We start from the raw sequence: 17,643 nt of genomic DNA, 5'->3' as shown, positions 1-17,643 counted from the left end.
ATAGTTTCTTTATACTGCACATCCTTAATGTATGAGATTTCCCATTTCCACCAGCTGTGGGGATGGGCCCTAGTAGTGTCCACATAGCTTTAAAAGTGGACTTGATAGGCCCATCATTGACCATTATGGAAAGGGGAGCAAAAGGGTTATGGAATTTCACTGGTGAGGGAGGAGGCTTGGGAGAAGGGAGGGCTCCAGTTCCTGGGCTCATCCCTGTCCACTGCATCTTTTCACCTGACCCTTCTTCACTCCAACTCTCATAACTTCCTCTATAGAAATATTAAAATTCTCCCCAAATCTAAAGGAAGCTTCAGCAGTGTCCTTAACCTGATTTTAAACTAGTCTCGTATTCATTGGAATGGTACATCCTGAGCATCTGTCAGGCAAGAAAGGGTTACCATTGTTTGATTTAACTTCATTGATACCTCATGAATCCTTCAGAATCCTTCTGTACATCTGAATGGTCTTCATAGTCCAGACTGTTCTTACTTTGCTTTCAGAAATCTGAGCATTGATTCTGAGCTCTGATCTGATTGCATCAGAGCTCTCTGTTCAGTAACAGAATGAGCCTGTGAGATCCTTGGCAATGTTTGTTTCTGAAGCAGCTTCAGTTTTATTCAGATGAAATGGTGACTTTTCTTAAGGCATTCTAACTCTTCTAGAAACTAAAATGGTCAACAAGCCATATATGCAGCATCTGTTTACAGTGAGGTGAGGTCTGCATGCCTTATTAGAATGGAGTGCTACCACTTCTGAGGGAATCCACATCGAATGCAATGCCTCTAGTGGAGCTGGGTTTTTTGCAAACATATTCTTCAAAGGTTTGGGTCTCAGGAGGCATCCTCAGAAACAATAATTATCTCTTGGGGGGAGAAATAAAAATGTCCCTTAAGTGGTATAACCTTAGGGACAAAGCACACTTCATGGCAACTACCTGTAATAAAGTCCTAAGCCAACTGGGTAAGTGCCTGAACTGGGCAGTATATAGTCCTTTTAGGCTGCAATTTTATACCAACTTACATGGGAGAAAGCCTCATTGAGCTCAATGAGATTTACTTCTGAGTAGGGGAGGGGGAGAAATTTGAGAGATTTGAAATGCCACTTTCAAACCAATACATGAACTGACACACTGTTTGTTATCTTTTGAAATTTGCATTTCTCCAAATTTTGCAATGGAGTTCTCTAGTCAAAAATGACATGCAAAAATGTGTACATATTAGGGGAAAGAGCACACAAAAATGCACTATTCATGAAAATAACATTTAAATGTGCATTATATTAGGAAAATGGCTAGCAAAAAAATGTGTGTATTAGGCAAATGTGCGCGCAAAAATGCATATATTAGGAATGCGCCCAAAAATGTGGGTGAATTTTCATAAAACTCTTTAAAAAAAACCCTCAATGTTTTGAACAAACCAAGCATTTCCCCAAACCCTTCCTCCCATGCCAGAAAAACTCTGATATAATTCACTGTATTTTTAGATATTTTATTTTTATGTAAAGAACTGCTCTAATTCACATCTAAATGAATAAACACATAAAACAGCATGCTCGAATCTTCTACTTTCCAACTCAGTCCTGGAAACTCAACATCTCCTGCTGCCCTTATTATGTGGGTTGTTTTGCACTTCTCCACACCAAAGTGGTGCAAATTTCAGGGCAGCTGTTACAGGTAAGGGTTTGAGGGTTTGGGTTTTCTTTGTGTTAGTCCTGGAAGTTACAGTGCCTTTCTAATAACCTGTATTTATTTATTTATTTATTTATTTATTTTAAAAACAACTTTTTTTTAAAAAAAATAAAACTTTATGAGAGTTATATCCCATAAATAATACAATAAAACACAGATATACACAGATATGACTTATGACTTTGATGTGCTGATGTTCTGTTTTGATATAATGCTGCTATGGCAGCTGGTCAGCCATTCCTTTGTCAGGAAGAATGCTGGATTATAGCCCAGGATGTCTTTTATAGGAGCTAATTGTTAGAAGATGGTTTCTTGATAAATAGATCTCTCTGGAATATTTTAAAGAGGAAAGCTATCAGAGTTTGGATGGCAATGCCCACCCACCCAGTTAATGTAAGAAACAAGCTGCATCCAACATCACATGACCAGACTTGTGCTTGTGCAAAGGACCTTTCCTGTTATCTCCCCCCTGTATCCCCCACACATCTTCAAAGTCTGCTGTCAAGGCCCCCCCAGCCAGAGCACATTTTGGAGGAGCACAGGGGGATGGAAGTGGGAGGGGTAGTCTGCTCCATTGGGAGATGCCATTCTGTCAAAGGATGGACACAACTGAATTTCACCCAGCAAAAACAATGAAGAGTCTTGTGGGAGCTTATTGACTAACAAGCTTATTATGACAGAAGATTTCATGGACTAGGGAGTATGAAGAACCCACAGTTTAGGCATGAGACAGGGAGAGCTAAAGTGATGGAGGGAGGGAGGGAGAAGAGAGAGAGTGTTAGTTGAAGGCTGAAAGAATACTAGGGTGCAGATTGCCTCTTGCTGGAGATATGATGTAGGGAAGGGATCTGTCAGGAATGTGCATGCTGCATGCCTCCACATATGCTCTACTTGTAGATAAATAAATAAACCAAATATTACCTCCCCCCCTCCCAAAGAAAACCCACTATAAGTGATTTCTCCTCCAAAAGAATGCATACCTGGGTAGGGCTGCTCCTGGGCAGTATTTCTCACCACTCAGGAAGTGAGGCACACACTGAAATATAGTATCCTACAATACATAGCCCTTGTTTCCAATCCATTTTGAAAATGGATAGTATCCCCTGGCCTAGATTTCCCTCCCCTGCCAACCTTTCAAATACTACATAATAGTTAACTGTACATTAATTCTAACTGTGAAGGTCATTTTCCATCTCCCTCCTTCTGGTTCTTTCTCTTTTCTTTGCTCTTTGTACAAAATGTTATGTATGGGGTCCTTGTCTACTCATAGAATGCTTATTTTTGTCTGTGTATACAAAAAAATGGAAGCTAATATATAAAAAAGAATGCAAAATAGCACACCATTCTTAATACGCAACCCTTCTTTATTGCTTTTCTAAATATGAGCAATCACACTAGTAATTATATGTACTGAGAGATTCTTTTTAAGGGTGTCCCTCAAAGCATCCTTCACATCTTGGTTCCTCAGGCTGTATATCAGTGGGTTCAGCAAAGGGATCACCAAGGTGTAGAATACAGCAAGGATTTTGTCAGTATCCAAGGAGTAGCTAGAGGTGGGTTGCAAATACATGAAGAGGATTGTCCCATGGTAAATGGTGAAACTTGTAAAATGGGAGGCACAGGTGGAAAAAGCTTTGTGCCTCCCATGGGCTGAGCGGATTCCCAGGATGGTGGCAAGGATGTAAGAGTAAGAGACCACAACAGTCAGAATGGTGATGATTTCGATGACTCCCACAAGGCTGAATAAAAGAATTTCACTGACATATGTGTTGTCCATCTCCTGTTCCAACAGCGGTGTGATGTCGCAGTAGAAATGATTGATCTCATTAGAGTCACAGAAGGACAGTCTAAATGTGAAGATTGTGTGAACAAGAGAATGGAAAAATCCAAGTATGTATGACCCAACCACCAAAGGGATACAGACTCTAGGAGACATGAGGACTGGATACAACAATGGGTTACAGATAGCCACATATCGGTCATACGCCATCATAGCCAGGAGACAGCACTCCGTAGTCCCCAAAGCTATGGAAAAGTACATTTGTGTTGCACATCCAGCCACTGAAATTGATTTTTTTTCTGCAATTGAGTTGGTGAGTGTTTGGGGGGCTATTACAGAGGAATAGCAGATATCCAAGAAAGATAAGTTGCTGAGGAAGAAGTACATTGGGGTGTGGAGCTGGGAACTAGCCTGGATTAATACAATTATTGCAAAGTTCCCTACAAAGCTGAAGATGTAGATGACAAGGAACACCACAAAAAGAATGAGCTGTAGCATAGGGTTGTCTGTTAATCCCACAAAAATGAACTCAGCAACTGCAGTAGTTTCATTTTCCTCAGACTTTTCATCCATTAGTGCATTACCTGCATAGGGCAGATTTCATTGGGAAAATCATAGGATTATATTATCCTAGATTGCATTTATTTATTTATTTATTTATTTATTTAGCAACATTTGTATACTGCTCCCCATCCAAACAGATTCCGGATCAGTGAACACAAGCAGTACAATAATAAAAATGATAAAAGATTAAAACAGCATATTAACATTAGTAAAAACAAAATGCCAATAAAAACTGTGGCTGGTCACTTGAGGAATGCTTCCTGGAACAGAACGATTTTCAGGAGGCCGGAAACTACACAGTGTTGGTGCCTGTCTGACCTCCAAAGTTCCAAAGAAAGGGGGCTGCCACAATGAAGGCTCTTCTCTTGGTGAACTCCAAATGGGCCTCAGGTCCATGTGGAACTACCAGGAGCATACTAGATGAGGTTAAAGATTAACTTGTCTCATTTTCAGTGGAAAGCTGGAAGTTCTGACACTGTGTAACAAACAAATGGAACTCCTTCCCCACATTCCAAAAAGTATTCTTCTCTTTTCTGAGAGACAAAGTCTTGTTTGCTTTGCTTTAAACTAATCTGTATGTCAGTCCCAGTCTCAAATTATTACTTGTAATACGTGGAAACATTAATTTTAATCTCCATTGTTAAACCAATATAATATCAAATGGTTTGCAATTCTGTCCCAGAGGATATAAAACACATGAGTAGTTGGATGGAGACTGATTTCAAATGCAACGTATATCTTTTTTCTTTTTTTTAAGATATGTATGTGAAAAAATAGCACAGATCTCTAGATGTTCATTGTCCTTCTAAAATAAAGTATTTTTATTACATTTATATCCTGCCTTTTTTCCTCCTTAAGGAACCCAAGGTGGCGTATATGATCCTCCTCCTCTCCATTTTATCCTCACAACAACCACCCTGTGAGGTAGGTTGGGCTGAAAGTCTGTGACTGGCCCAAGGTCACCCAGTGAGCTTCCATGGCCGAGTGGGGACTAGAACCCAGATCTCCAGACTCCCAGTCCAACACTCTAGCCACTACACCACACTGGTTCTAAGTATGCATTTATTTCTGGCTAGACTCTCTTATACAGATGTCTACACTTAGATGGCATCTACAATAAAATCAGACATCTCCTCAGCCCCTCTGCATGCCTGGCATTTTTTCAAATAAAAGGAAGTACTGGAAATACTGAGTAGAGGGAAGTACAGGAATCTATGCAGGCATTTTACAATGCAATCCTATGTATGTCTACGTTGACATAAGCCCCACTGAGTTCAATGGGCCTTACTTCCAACAGTGTGTACAGAATTGCAGAAACCAGAATCAGACAGCAGGGTCACTCACTCTCTTTATACACTGTTGGACCTCCATCCTACATCAATTAACCATCCTGAGACAATTCAAGGGCCCAAGTATTATTTCTGCAAGAGAATCTGGGCATTGATTTTTTTCCCCTTGTTGAAAACCATGTCCTTCATGTGAGTCTACAATGCAAGTATATTTCACTAATCAATCATTATAGCCCTTTTCAGTGTGAAAAGTGCATTTACGTTTTCTTTTAATTAGATTATGCAGAGAGATCCGGGCTTGCCCAAGGCCTTCCAATGAGGTCTGTGGATAGGCAGTGCTTTGAAGATGGGTGGCCCACATCCAAACCTGATGTGGTTGGTGGTGGAGGTGGCAGTATGGGTTCTCTCCTGCCACAGAAGGTGGGAGAGCTTGTGCCAGGCCTGGGAGGAACTCAGGCGAAATAGCTCCCATCCTCCTTCCACTCTGCCTGGCTCTTGTCAGCAGTGCACAGGATAGGCAGGGGGCTCTGAACTCAGAGCCTTCTGTTTGTCAAGAGTGCATGACATAGGACTGCACTCTGATCCAAAGAAAAGTATCTGGAATGGATAATTCTAATCTTTCATTGTGATGCTCAGCAGCAGATTTTCATCCAACACTTCCAGCAGCAAGTTCTACTTTTCTATTAATATTCGGCAATGACATTTAGATATTCAAAATTCATCTTGGAGATGCCAGCCTCAAGAGCCCTATCTGCTTCAGTGATCTCTCATACAGCAGACAATTCCACACAGTGAAGCCGCATTGATAATAAAGACCACCCCTGAGCAGCTATTAACACACTAGACAAGCCACAATGCAATGCTATGGGCTGTGTTGGACTCAATGGGTCATAGGTTCTATCAGTCAATAACAACCCTTCTAAACCCACTGTCAACTATTACTCTTGGAACCCTACATTCACATTTTCCCCGGGCCTGGATTTACACTTTCTCACAATCATTCATCTGTGCATCTTACCTATGGAACAGAATGCAGAAACTCTATGCAGTTCCTATTTCTTCCCAAGAGTTCCACAGGGCTTTATTTGTTCTGAAGCCTGCTGGGACTGAGCCACCAAGGCGTTTCAGAGCTCCAACAATGCTCTTAAGAAAAAGATGACATTAATTGTAATGAACGAGGCTGTGATTTGTAACTATATAATTATCCCATATCCAGTCTATCCATTCTGCATTTGAGCTGTTCATATAATAAGTACTGAGCTTAGTGTAGTTTTGTGATTTCTGGCTTTGCTAAAATTCTGATTAATTTTGTCAGAAGCCATGAGATTCTGACAAATTGATTGACATGGTAAAGAATATGCATTCTTTGAACGGGAGGTGGGGTTGGACGTTTTTACAGGAAGTTGGCATTTGTAATTCCCTGGTTCCAAACAGAGAATGCTTGTCTGTATTACAAATCAAGAGACATTTCTCCCAATAATTCTTCTCTAGCTTGGAATCCAGAATGAAATTCTGTGTATGGACAGGCAGCATTCCAGAGGCCAGTTGTCCAAAGCCAACTGCTTTGAAGGAACAGCTGTTTTCTGGGGGCAAGGTGTTGTGTGTTGCACAATGTATGTGGGTGGGAAGGAAGCTTGACTAGGGATGCTGGAGAAATCTGCCACGGATTTCAAAAGAATCCAACCTCTGGAGTCCTCAGTGGACTGGCTGCACTCACCTCCATATCCACAAGTGTTCTGGCAGGGCGGCTCTCCAGCTTTCTAAAAAGTATGATAGGCAAATGGCAGGTGCCATTAGCTTAGCGCAGGAAAATTACACCTGTAAATGGCATATTACATGCCATTTGTGGCCATAAAGCACTTATTTTTACATAAATACAGCCACAAACAGCTGCAACTTAGGTAAAAGTAAGTGCTTTGTGGCTGCAAATGGCATAAAATACACCATTTATGGCTGGAATTTTCCTGTGATAATGGCAGCTTCCAGTTCCATTAGCCTATTGCGTCTTTCAGAAAACTGAAGAGCCACTCTGCCAACTCTGGCAGAAATCTGTGAGGCCCCCAGAGGCCTAAATTGCCCCAAGGCAGACCCCCACCCCCAGGTCGGACGTTGGGGGATTTGCCCATCACTAAGCACGACACAGTTGCTTTGGCAATGCACTTCCTTCACTTGTCCTGCCGTTCTCTACCGTTCCCAAGTGGCAGTGCGAGGTGGTGCATGCACACACACAAATTACACAAAGAACTGAGAATTCTCTCATTCAAAAATTGAGTATCCTCTGCTTATGCTCATAATTAACAAGCCAATAATGACTTAAGGGTGGGAGTGTTTGCCCATCACGTGAAAAAAAAATGTTATGAGGCACAAAAATTTCCGGTGGACTTTATGATGCCTTCACACTCACTAGTTTGGATCCAGTCCTGCTCCTGTACCCCGTCTCAGCCAGATGATTGGCATGGGGACAGCTTTGTGCCCACCTACAGAGTGAGGAGGGACCGATAGGTCTCTGTCCAGATGTATATAGGGTCTGCATGCAGGCTGGCATAGGGGCAGGGTGAAGCAGGGCTATATATGCCCCATCTGCCCTGAGCTGGCCTTCTCTCTTCTTGGTTGGCACCCACCCTTTGCCCTTCAAGGAGTCCGTGTAGGACGTGTAACTGATCAGTTTGAGTCTGAGTAGGAATTTGCCTCCGCAAACTTGATCAGCTGTAATATGTAGGTTGCTTTGCCTTCTCAACACTGGTCCAGAAAGGCCAAGCTGGGCGATGGGCCAGGGTGATGCCATCTCTATCTAGGTTGTTCACAACAATGTCTGGGAAGTGCAGGAAAGGCAAATCAGCATGCACTCATTGGTGAGCACCCTGAGGCACCTTTATGGTGAAAGGGGTTTTCCTAGACTTGACCTTAAAGGCTGTGGGACCCAGGGATGGGTAAAATAACTAAAGCTGTGCTGAATATTTCTCTTCTTTTTTTGGCAATTAGTGGGCAGTGAGGGAAAAACTAAGATGTCTTAGAAAGAAGTGGGGAGGGGGAGAAAGTTGGAGGGCAGAGGTGTATGCTTTTAAGTGTACGAAGTGGCCAAGTGGTCTCTTAGCTCTCTCTCTTTACTTCTAAAGCACCCCACATGCTTGCAGAAGCGTGGGCCTCTTCTCAAACAACCTTGCACTTTGGCAGTCTTTCCTGGAATGCCCATGTGACCACATGACTCCACAGGGAGTGAAAAACATCATGAAAATAGTGGGCAGGTTTCAGCACAGCACCAAAAATAGCCCCTTTGTGGCTTGTCCAGAGTACACACACCAAAAGTCATGGGATTTGGGCAGATTTAGTTAGCTGAAAGCCCTCCCTCACCCCCAAAAATGGTTGGCTGGGCAGAAGCAGAAGACTGTCAAGCCTGATCTATGGCCAGGCCAGGAAGTCTCCTCCTCTGATGAGGATTCAGAGGCTAAGGAGCCTGGAATAGCGGACAGAATGTAGGACTTAGACCACTGGTCTTCAGCTGGTGGTCGCAGCCTGACCTAAGATGGGTCATACCAGCTCTATCAGCATCTTACAAATATATGGTAAAATATAAAGACGTGGTTCCAAAATGCACCACTTTTGGATAGCAGTGGGGTGTTGGCAGCCGCCAGCCAGGGGGGAGGTTCCAGGTCTGAAAAGGTTGAAGACCACTGACAAGAACTCCCACTCAGCCATGCAGCTCAAAGGGCCAGTCTTCAATATTTCTCATGGTGACTTACTGTGAGGATAAGCTGGGACAAATCCAACAATACATCTAGGTAAAATATGAGGGAGAGAGAGAAAGATGGAAGAGAGAGAGAGAGAGAGAGAGAGAGAGCTTTCCTTAGCCAAACAATGGCTTGGTACACGATTATGATACCCCTTCATGGATCACTGCCTTGTTGTGGCGAAGGGGCTTGCGTAACTCAGTGAAGCCATAAGCTATGCCGTGCAGGGCCACCCAAGATGGACAGGTCATGGTGGAGAGTTCTGACAAAATGTGGTCCACTGGAGAAGGAAATGGCGGCAACCCACTCCAGTATTCCTGCCAAGAAAACCCCATGGAACGTATCACAAGGCTAAAAGATATGATGCTGGAAGATGAGCCCCTCAGGTCAGAAGGTGTCCAATATGCTACTGGGGAAGAGCAGAGGGTATTTCCAAGTAGTGCCAGAAAAAATGAAGCGGCTGGGCCAAAGCTGAAAGGACACTCAGCTGTGGGTGTGTCTGGTGGTGAAAAGAAAGTCCGATGCTGTAAAGAACAATATTGTTTAGGAACCTGGAATGTCAGATCAATGAATCAAGGTAAGCTGGAGGTGGTCAAACATGAGATGGCAAGATTGCACATCGACATCTTGGGAATCAGCGAACTAAAATGGACAAGCATGGGCAAATTTAATTCAGGTGACCATCATATCTACTACTGTGGGCAAGAATCCCTTAGAAGAAATGGAGTAGCACTCATAGTCAACAAAAGGGTGGGAAAAGCCGTACTGGGGTACAATCTCAAAAATGATAGAATGATCTCAGTAAGAATCCAAGGCAAACCATTCAACATCACAGTAATTCAAGTCTATGCCCCAACCACTGAGGCCGAAGAAGCTGAGGTTGATCAGTTCTATGAAGACTTACAACACCTTCTAGAACTCACACCAAAAAAAGATGTCCTCTTCATCATAGGGGATTGGAATGCTAAAGTAGGAAGTCAAGGGAGAAAGGGGAAGATATATCCAACTGAATGCAGAGTTCCAGAGAATAGCAAGGAGAGACAAGAAGGCCTTCTTAAATGAACAATGCAAAGAAATTGAGGAAAACAATAGAATGGGAAAGACTAGAGATCTCTTCAAGAAAATCGGAGATACCAAGGGAACGTTTTGTGCAAAGATGGGCATGATAAAGGACAAAGAAGGCAGGGACCTAACAGAAGCAGATGAGATTAAGAAGAGGTGGAAAGAATACACAGAAGAACTATACAGGAAAGATCTTAATATCCCCGATAGCCATGATAGTGCGGTCACTGAACTTGAGCCGGACATCCTAGAGAGTGAAGTCAAGTGGGCCTTAGGAAGCATTACTAACAACAAAGCTAGTGGAGATTACAGTATTCCAGCTGAGCTATTTAAAATCCTAAAAGATGATGCTGTTAAAGTGCTGCACTCAATATGCCAACACATTTGGAACACTCAACATTGGCCACAAGACTGGAAAAGGTCAGTTTACATTCCAATTCCAAAGAAAGGCAATGCCAAAGAGTGTTCAAACTACCACACAATTGCATTCATTTCACATGCCAGCAAGGTTATGCTCAAAATCCTACAAGCTAGGCTTCAGTAGCATGTGAACCAAGAACTACCGGAAGTACAAGCGGGGTTTCGAAGAGGCAGAGGAACTAGAGATCAAATTGCCAACATTCTCTGGATCATGGAGAAAGCAAGAGAATTCCAGAAAAACGTCTATTTCTGCTTCATTGACTACGCTAAAGCCTTTGATTGTGTGGGTCACAACAAACTGGCAAATTCTGAAAGAGATGGGAGTACCAGACCACCTTACCTGTCTCCTGAGAAACCTGTATGAGGGTCAAGAAGCAACAGTAAGAACTGGACATGGAACAACCGATTGGTTCAAAATTGGAAAGGTAGTACTACAAGGCTGTATATATTGTCGCCTTCTTATTTAATTTATATGCAGAGTACATCATGAGAAATGCTGGGTTGGATGAATCACAGGTCGGAATTAAGATTGCTGGGAGAACTATCAACAACCTCAGATACACAGATGATACCACCCTAATGGCAGAAAGCGAAGAGGATCTAAAGAGCCTCTTGTTGAGGGTGAAAGTGGAGAGTGCAAAAGCTGGTTTGAAACTCAACATTAAAAAAACAAAGATCATGGCATCTGGCCCCATCACTTCCTGGCATATAGAAGGGGAAGAAACGGAAGCAGTGACAGATTTTACTTTCTTTGGCTCCAAGATCACCGCAGACAGTGACTGTAGCCATGAAATTAAAAGATGCTTTCTCCTTGGGAGGAAAACTATGGCACACCTAGACAGCATAGTAAGAAGCAGAGACATCACCTTGCTGACGAAGGTTCGTATAATCGAAGCTATGGTTTTCCCATTAGTAATGTATGACTGTGAGAGCTGGACTATAAGGAAGGCTGAGCGCCGAAGAATTGATGCTTCGAACTGTGGTGCTGGAGAAGACTCTTATGAGTAGGGATGTACGAAAGGTACTTACCTTTCCGCGGATTATGCTGATGCTGGGGGGGAGGCGTTCCGTCCCTCCCCCCAGAATCCTGCCCGGGGGGGAGGCACTCTGTTCCTCCCCTCTGGAATCCTGGCCAACCGGCTCCGCTCCGCAGGGATTCTGCAGAGCCGCCGGCCAGCTCCGCCAGCAGCTGGACATCCGGCTGCTGGCTAGCAGGGACACAAATGGCGGCGGCTGTAGCCGCCACCGTTTGCGTCCCTGCAGTCAGCCGTGATAGGCTACGTAAATGTTTACATAGCCTATCACAGCTGATTTAAAAACAAAAATAAAAACACGCGCACGCAAATGGCAGCGCCCATGGGCGCCGCCATTTGCATTCCTTATTTTGGCACATCTTAGTCTACGTAAACATTTATGTAGACTAAGATGGCGAAAATAAGGGGGACGCAAATAGTGTAGACGCTACGCTATTTGCGTTCCCCTTATTTTCGCCGTCTTAGTCTACGTAAATGTTTATGTAGACTAAGACTTGCCAAAATAAGGAACGTAAATGGCGGCGCCCATGGGCACCGCCATTTGCGTACGCGTGTTTGTTTTTTTAATCAGCCGTAAAAACTGTGTTTTTAAAAAATCTAGCCGTGATAGGCTATGTAAATCTTTATGCAGCCTATCACTTTTTTGTTGTTTTTGTTGTTTTTTTTACCTGGAAATGGCGGCTGCCACCGCCGCTGCACTGCCGCCACAGCTGCTGCCGGAGCCGCCGCCGCCAGGAAGATCCACCTAAGGTAAGTCCCGTCCCGGGGGGGGGGCAGGGGGCCGTTCCGCCACCGATTTCAGGGGGCCGAATGCACTGGCATTCGGCCTCCCCGAGATCCGTGGCGGAACTTTCGTACATCCCTACTTATGAGTCCCCTGGACTGCAAGGAGGTCAAATCAGTCCATCCTAAAGGAAATCAACCCTGAGTGCTCATTAGAAGGACAGATACTGAAGCTGAAGCTCAAATATTTTGGCCACCTAATATGAAGAGAAAACTCCCTGGAAAAGACCCTGATGCTGGGAAAGATTGAAGGCAAAAGGAGAAGGGGACGGCAGAGGATGAGATGGCTAGATAGCATCACCGATGCAATGAATATGAACTTGAGCACACTCCGGGAGAGAGCGGAGGACAGGAAGGCCTGGCATGCTATGGTCCATGGGGTCACAAAGAGTTGGACATGACTTAATGACTGAACAACAACAATACACGATTATGCTGCCAATTTTGGAATGTGGGGTAATGGTTAGAGAGATGGAGTTGGACCAAATCGCTGGGAAAAGGTTCATTCACAATGCTCTAGGGCAGCCTTTCCCAACTTTGGGACCCCATACGTTTTGGACTATAACTCCCATTGCCCCTGATCATTGGCCCTGCTGATTGTGGATGATGGGAGTTGTAGTTCAACAGCATCTAGGGACCATGGGACTTTCCTAGGCAGCAGTAATTTCACTATTTACAGAAGATCAAACATGGGGATCTCTGGATGTTAAAGATAAGGCTTGGTTGACTTCATTCAGAGGACTTCATATGGCGGAACAAAAATCAGAAACAAAATCATATGGCGAAACAAAAATTTTATGTATGCACCCCCCACCCCCCCACACACTGTTTGTTCCATGGGCCACAAAATATGTAGCAAGCAACAAAGCCCACCAACTGAGATTTTTACCAAATGCCCTTCTCTATGTCATCCCACCTTTGGACATCAGGAAGGGAACAAACAAACTGAAATCTGTACTAGTGCCTGCATTATTGATATTTCTTCTCAGACATGTTTGCCTGGCACCATCATTTCCTAGTTCTTAGTTCTAGCCAAACTCTATCCCTTTCTCTTGTGCCTTTATGGTATGTGTGTATGTATTTATATCCTGCTTTTCCTCCAAGGAGCTCAAGGTGATTCTCCTTTGTGGCCATTTTATTCTCACAACAGCTCTGTGAGGTAGGTTAGGCTGAAAGATAATGAGTGAACTAGTGAGCTTCATAAATGAGCAGGGATTTGAAACTGGGTCTCCTCAGTTTTAGTCTGACCCTCTAACCACTTCACCACACCATTTGAGGACCTTTTAATACAGCTGTGCACGGACCCCCTGCTTCGCTTTGGATGCCAATTTGGACCTTCTGAAGCAGCCCCACTTCAGACCAATTTGGACCCAATCCTTTTCACTTCAGAGTCAGATCCGAAGCGAGATTCAGATATCTGATTTGATGTGGCTGCAAAAAAGGCCAATGCTCTTTTGGGCTGCATTAACAGAAGCATAGCTTCCAAATCCCGGGAAGTACTAGTTCCCCTCTACTCAGCACTGGTTAGGCCTCATCTGGAGTACTGTGTCCAGTTCTGGGCATGCACTTTAAGAAGGATGCGGACAAGCTGGAGAGGGTTCAGAGGAGGGCAACAAAGATGATCAGGGGACTAGAAACAAAGCCCTCTGAAGAGAGACTGAAAGAACTGGGCATGTTTAGCCTTGAGAAGAGAAGACTGAGGGGAGATATGATAGCGCTCTTCAAGTACTTGGAAGGTTGTCACAGAGAGGAAGACCGGGATCTCTTCTCGATCATCCCAGAGTGCAGGACACGGAATAATGGGCTCAAGTTACAGGACGCCAGATTCCGGCTGAACATCAGGAGAAACTTCCTGACTGTTAGAGCAACACGATAATGGAACCAATTACCTCGGGAGGTGGTGGGCTCTCCCACACTGGAGGCATTTAAGATGATGCTCTGACTTGGATTCCTGCACTGAGCAGGGGGTTGGACTCCATGGTCTTGTAGGCCCCTTCCAACCTTACTCTTCTATGATTCTATGATTCTATGAATTATTCAGATTTGACGTTTTCCCATTGACTTGTATTGGAAAACAGAAATGGCCATAACATTTTCAGTTTTCATGATAAAATCATGATATTTGGAGACCTGGCAGCCCCCATGGAGATGATTCCACCTGACAAATTTCAATTTCAGACAGTTTGGCCCAGTAAGTTTTCTTTTAGGAGCAGGTAAAATTTGATTTTTTCAACAAAAACTCTCAAAGCAAAGAGCTATATCTTTTCACTGTTTCCACAGAAGTGCATGAAATTTGGGGACCTGTCAGCCCCATGGAGGTGATTCCACCTGCCAAATTTCAGACAGTTTGTCCTAGTAGTTTTTGTTCTAGGCAAGGTGCAGTGTGCTGTTCTCAGAAACTCAAACCAAAGGTCATAAAGGGATAATCACAGAAGTCAGGTGTTTAACTGGTGATTAGGAGGAGGTCACTATCCCTAATCTCTGCTGTAGGTTTCTTTGAAGTGCAAACTCCTCTCCCCTAGTACTACTTTCCTATTCTGCTTCACAGTGGATTACCTCAGGCTCTCTTGGGCTAAATGGAATACACCTTACCTGGGAAAACAGGCTGGCAGGCAGGCTGGCAGAGTAGTCCTTGTGCCATGTGCTTTTTTTAACAAAAACGCTCAAAGCAAAGAGCTATAACTTTTCACTAGGGGTGCACGAAAGCCACTTACCTGGTCTCGCAGCTTGTTCGCGGTCGGGGGGAGGTGCTTCGCCGCTCCCCCCAAAGTTCAGGCTGGGGGGGAGGCTTCCCGCCTCGCCCGGCCGAAATTCAGGCCGGGGAGGAGGCACCTCACCTCGCCCGGCCGCGAAATAAGAAGTTAAAAAAAAAAAACGCCCCCGTGATAGGCTACGTGACGATTAATGTAGCCTATCACGGCTAGATCTGCAAAGTCACGTAAATCGTCACGTAGCCTATCACGGGTGACTTTAAAAAAAAAAAAGCACGTACGCAAATGGCGGTCCCCATAGGGAGCCGCCATTCGCGTTCCTTATTTGGTCACTGTAGTCTACGTAAATCTTTACGTAGACTACGGCGAAAATAAGGGCAACGCAAATAGCGTTGCCCTTATTTTCGCCGCAGTCTACGTAATCTTTACGTAGACTACAGCGACCAAATAAGGAACGTGAATGGCGTCTCCCTATGGGGGCCGCCATTAGCCGTACGCACTTTTTTTTTTTTTTTAATTCACCCGTGATAGGCTACGTGACGATTTACGTAGCCTATCACGGCTGACTTTGCAAATCTAGCCGTGATAGGCTACGTTAATCGTCACGTAGCCTATCACGGGGGCGGGGTTTTTTTTTTACTTTTATTGGAATGGCGGTGGCGGCAGCCGGTCGAAAGACCAGCTGCCGCCTCTGCCCCTGTTGAAGACCTGATGAACCGCCGCCGGGACCCACCGCCGGGAGGGACATTCGGGAAAGGTAAGTCCCATCCCCGGGGGGGGGTGCGGGGGCGGGGGGGGAGAATTTCTCCCCGAAACTACTTCGGGGGGCTGAACACATTGGCACTCGGCCCCCCGAAGTTTCGGGGAGAAATTCTCCCCCATCCCTACTTTTCACTGGTTGCACAGGAGGGTCCCAGCAGCACCTTGGCCACCTCTGCTCCTGCCCAGATCCCGAAGATGCCTCATATTGGGCCTGCTTTGCCACACAGTGTAGTCTTACATTTACATGATTTATGTTAATGTCTGTGGTGCTTTGCCCACCATATTTTGAAATGTGGACTTGTGTGTAATGCTTTGCCACACACTGTTTGCTTGACCAACACAAGAGCGCGTGCGCGCGCACACACACACACACGCACGCACGCACACACAAGCAAAAGAAAAGCAAATACGGAACTACCTACAAGCAAGGAAAGGGAGTTTTATTTTAAAAAAAATAGGGAAAAGATATAGAGCTCAAAAATGGGAAGGGAAGGAATACAGGAACTGAGAAGGACAGGGGGGCAAGAACAAGGAAAGGAAATACATACATACATACTATAATGAAGGAGAAAGAAAGAAAGAAAGAAAGAAAGAAAGAAAGAAAGAAAGAAAGAGAAAAGTACTAAGAAATAGTTGAATTGAGAGGGTGGGAGGGGCAAAGAATAAGGCAAGGCAGGAAACTAAAGTACTTTGTTTGTTTTATGATGAATCTAGAGAAAGAAAGGGGAAACTAATAAGAATGATTGAATTGAGAATGGCAGGCAGGGGTGGGGGGAGCCAAAGAACAAGGCAAGAAAAGGAGGAAACTAAAGTACTTTTTAAATGTTTTTGGTTTTTTAATTAAAGAATCAAGAAAAGAAGGAAGGGAATAGTTAGTTGAATTGAGAAGGGCTGGGTGGGAAAGAAGGAGAACAAAGCTTCAGTACAACACACACACACACCACACAGATCTAGCCAACTAACCAACTCAGTTCTCTCTCACATAATGAAACAAATGCAGACTGATCTCTAGTATTAGGGATGGGCAAATTCCCTACCTGCTGCTCCGGGGGGAATCTGCCCATGGGGGGGAGGCGATCCATTCCTCCCCCCAAAATCCTATGGAGCCAGCTCCGCTCCGTGGTGATTCCGCGGAGCTGCACGCCGGCTCCGTATGCCTAGGGATGTCAGAGAATTCTGCCATGGATCCCAGGGAGGCCGAATTCCAGTGAATTCGCCCCCCCCGGAATCCATGGCGAAACGGAGCAACCCGCCCCACCACCCCGCGGAAGCCCCCCAGAACGGAGCCTACCTGGCTGCAGCTCCAGCGGCGGCAGTGGCAGCTCTGGCCGCTGCCGGGCTGCGGCCGCAAATGGCATCCATTTGGCATCCCTGCATTGGCATCCCTGTGGCCACAAATGACACCGGCTGCCATTTGCATCCCTTCACTGAGCCGTGATAGGATATGTAAATATTTACGTAGCCTATCACAGCAAAGAGCGGGGACGCAAATGGCATCTGCTACGCCATTTGCATCCCTGCTTTTGCCGTGATAGGCTATGTAAATATTTACATAGCCTATCATGGCTCAGCGAAGGGATGCAAATGGCATCTGCTATGCCATTTGCATCCCCACTTTTGCCGTGATAGGCTATGTAAATATTTACGTAGCCTATCATGGCTCAGCGAAGGGACGCAAATGGTGGCTGCTATGCCGGCTGCCATTTGCGTCCGCAGACCTGCCGCAGCCGGATGTCCAGCTGCAGATGCACCCGGCCGGTGGTTCCACAGAGTCGCACCTCCCCCCCCACCGCGGATGCCACTTATGAAACAGGTAAGTGGTT

General features: G+C 44.9%; 1 protein-coding gene across 1 annotated transcript; it reads right to left on the bottom strand.

Moving 5' to 3' along the window:
* Positions 1-3,062: 3,062 nt before the first annotated feature.
* Positions 3,063-4,040, bottom strand: LOC146358081 (olfactory receptor 5AR1-like). The gene has a single exon (XM_084855365.1). It carries the CDS (start codon positions 4,038-4,040, stop codon positions 3,063-3,065), a length of 978 nt encoding a protein of 325 aa, XP_084711491.1.
* Between the last annotated feature and the right edge of the window lie 13,603 nt (positions 4,041-17,643).

The sequence above is a fragment of the Heloderma suspectum genome, chromosome 1 (genome assembly GCF_057233095.1).
Source record: "Heloderma suspectum isolate Gila_16-S chromosome 1, 16-S_ref, whole genome shotgun sequence".
Taxonomy (NCBI): Eukaryota; Metazoa; Chordata; class Lepidosauria; order Squamata; family Helodermatidae; genus Heloderma; species Heloderma suspectum.
Note: the sequence above shows the minus strand (reverse complement) of the source record. Positions and strands in the feature narration are given on the sequence as shown.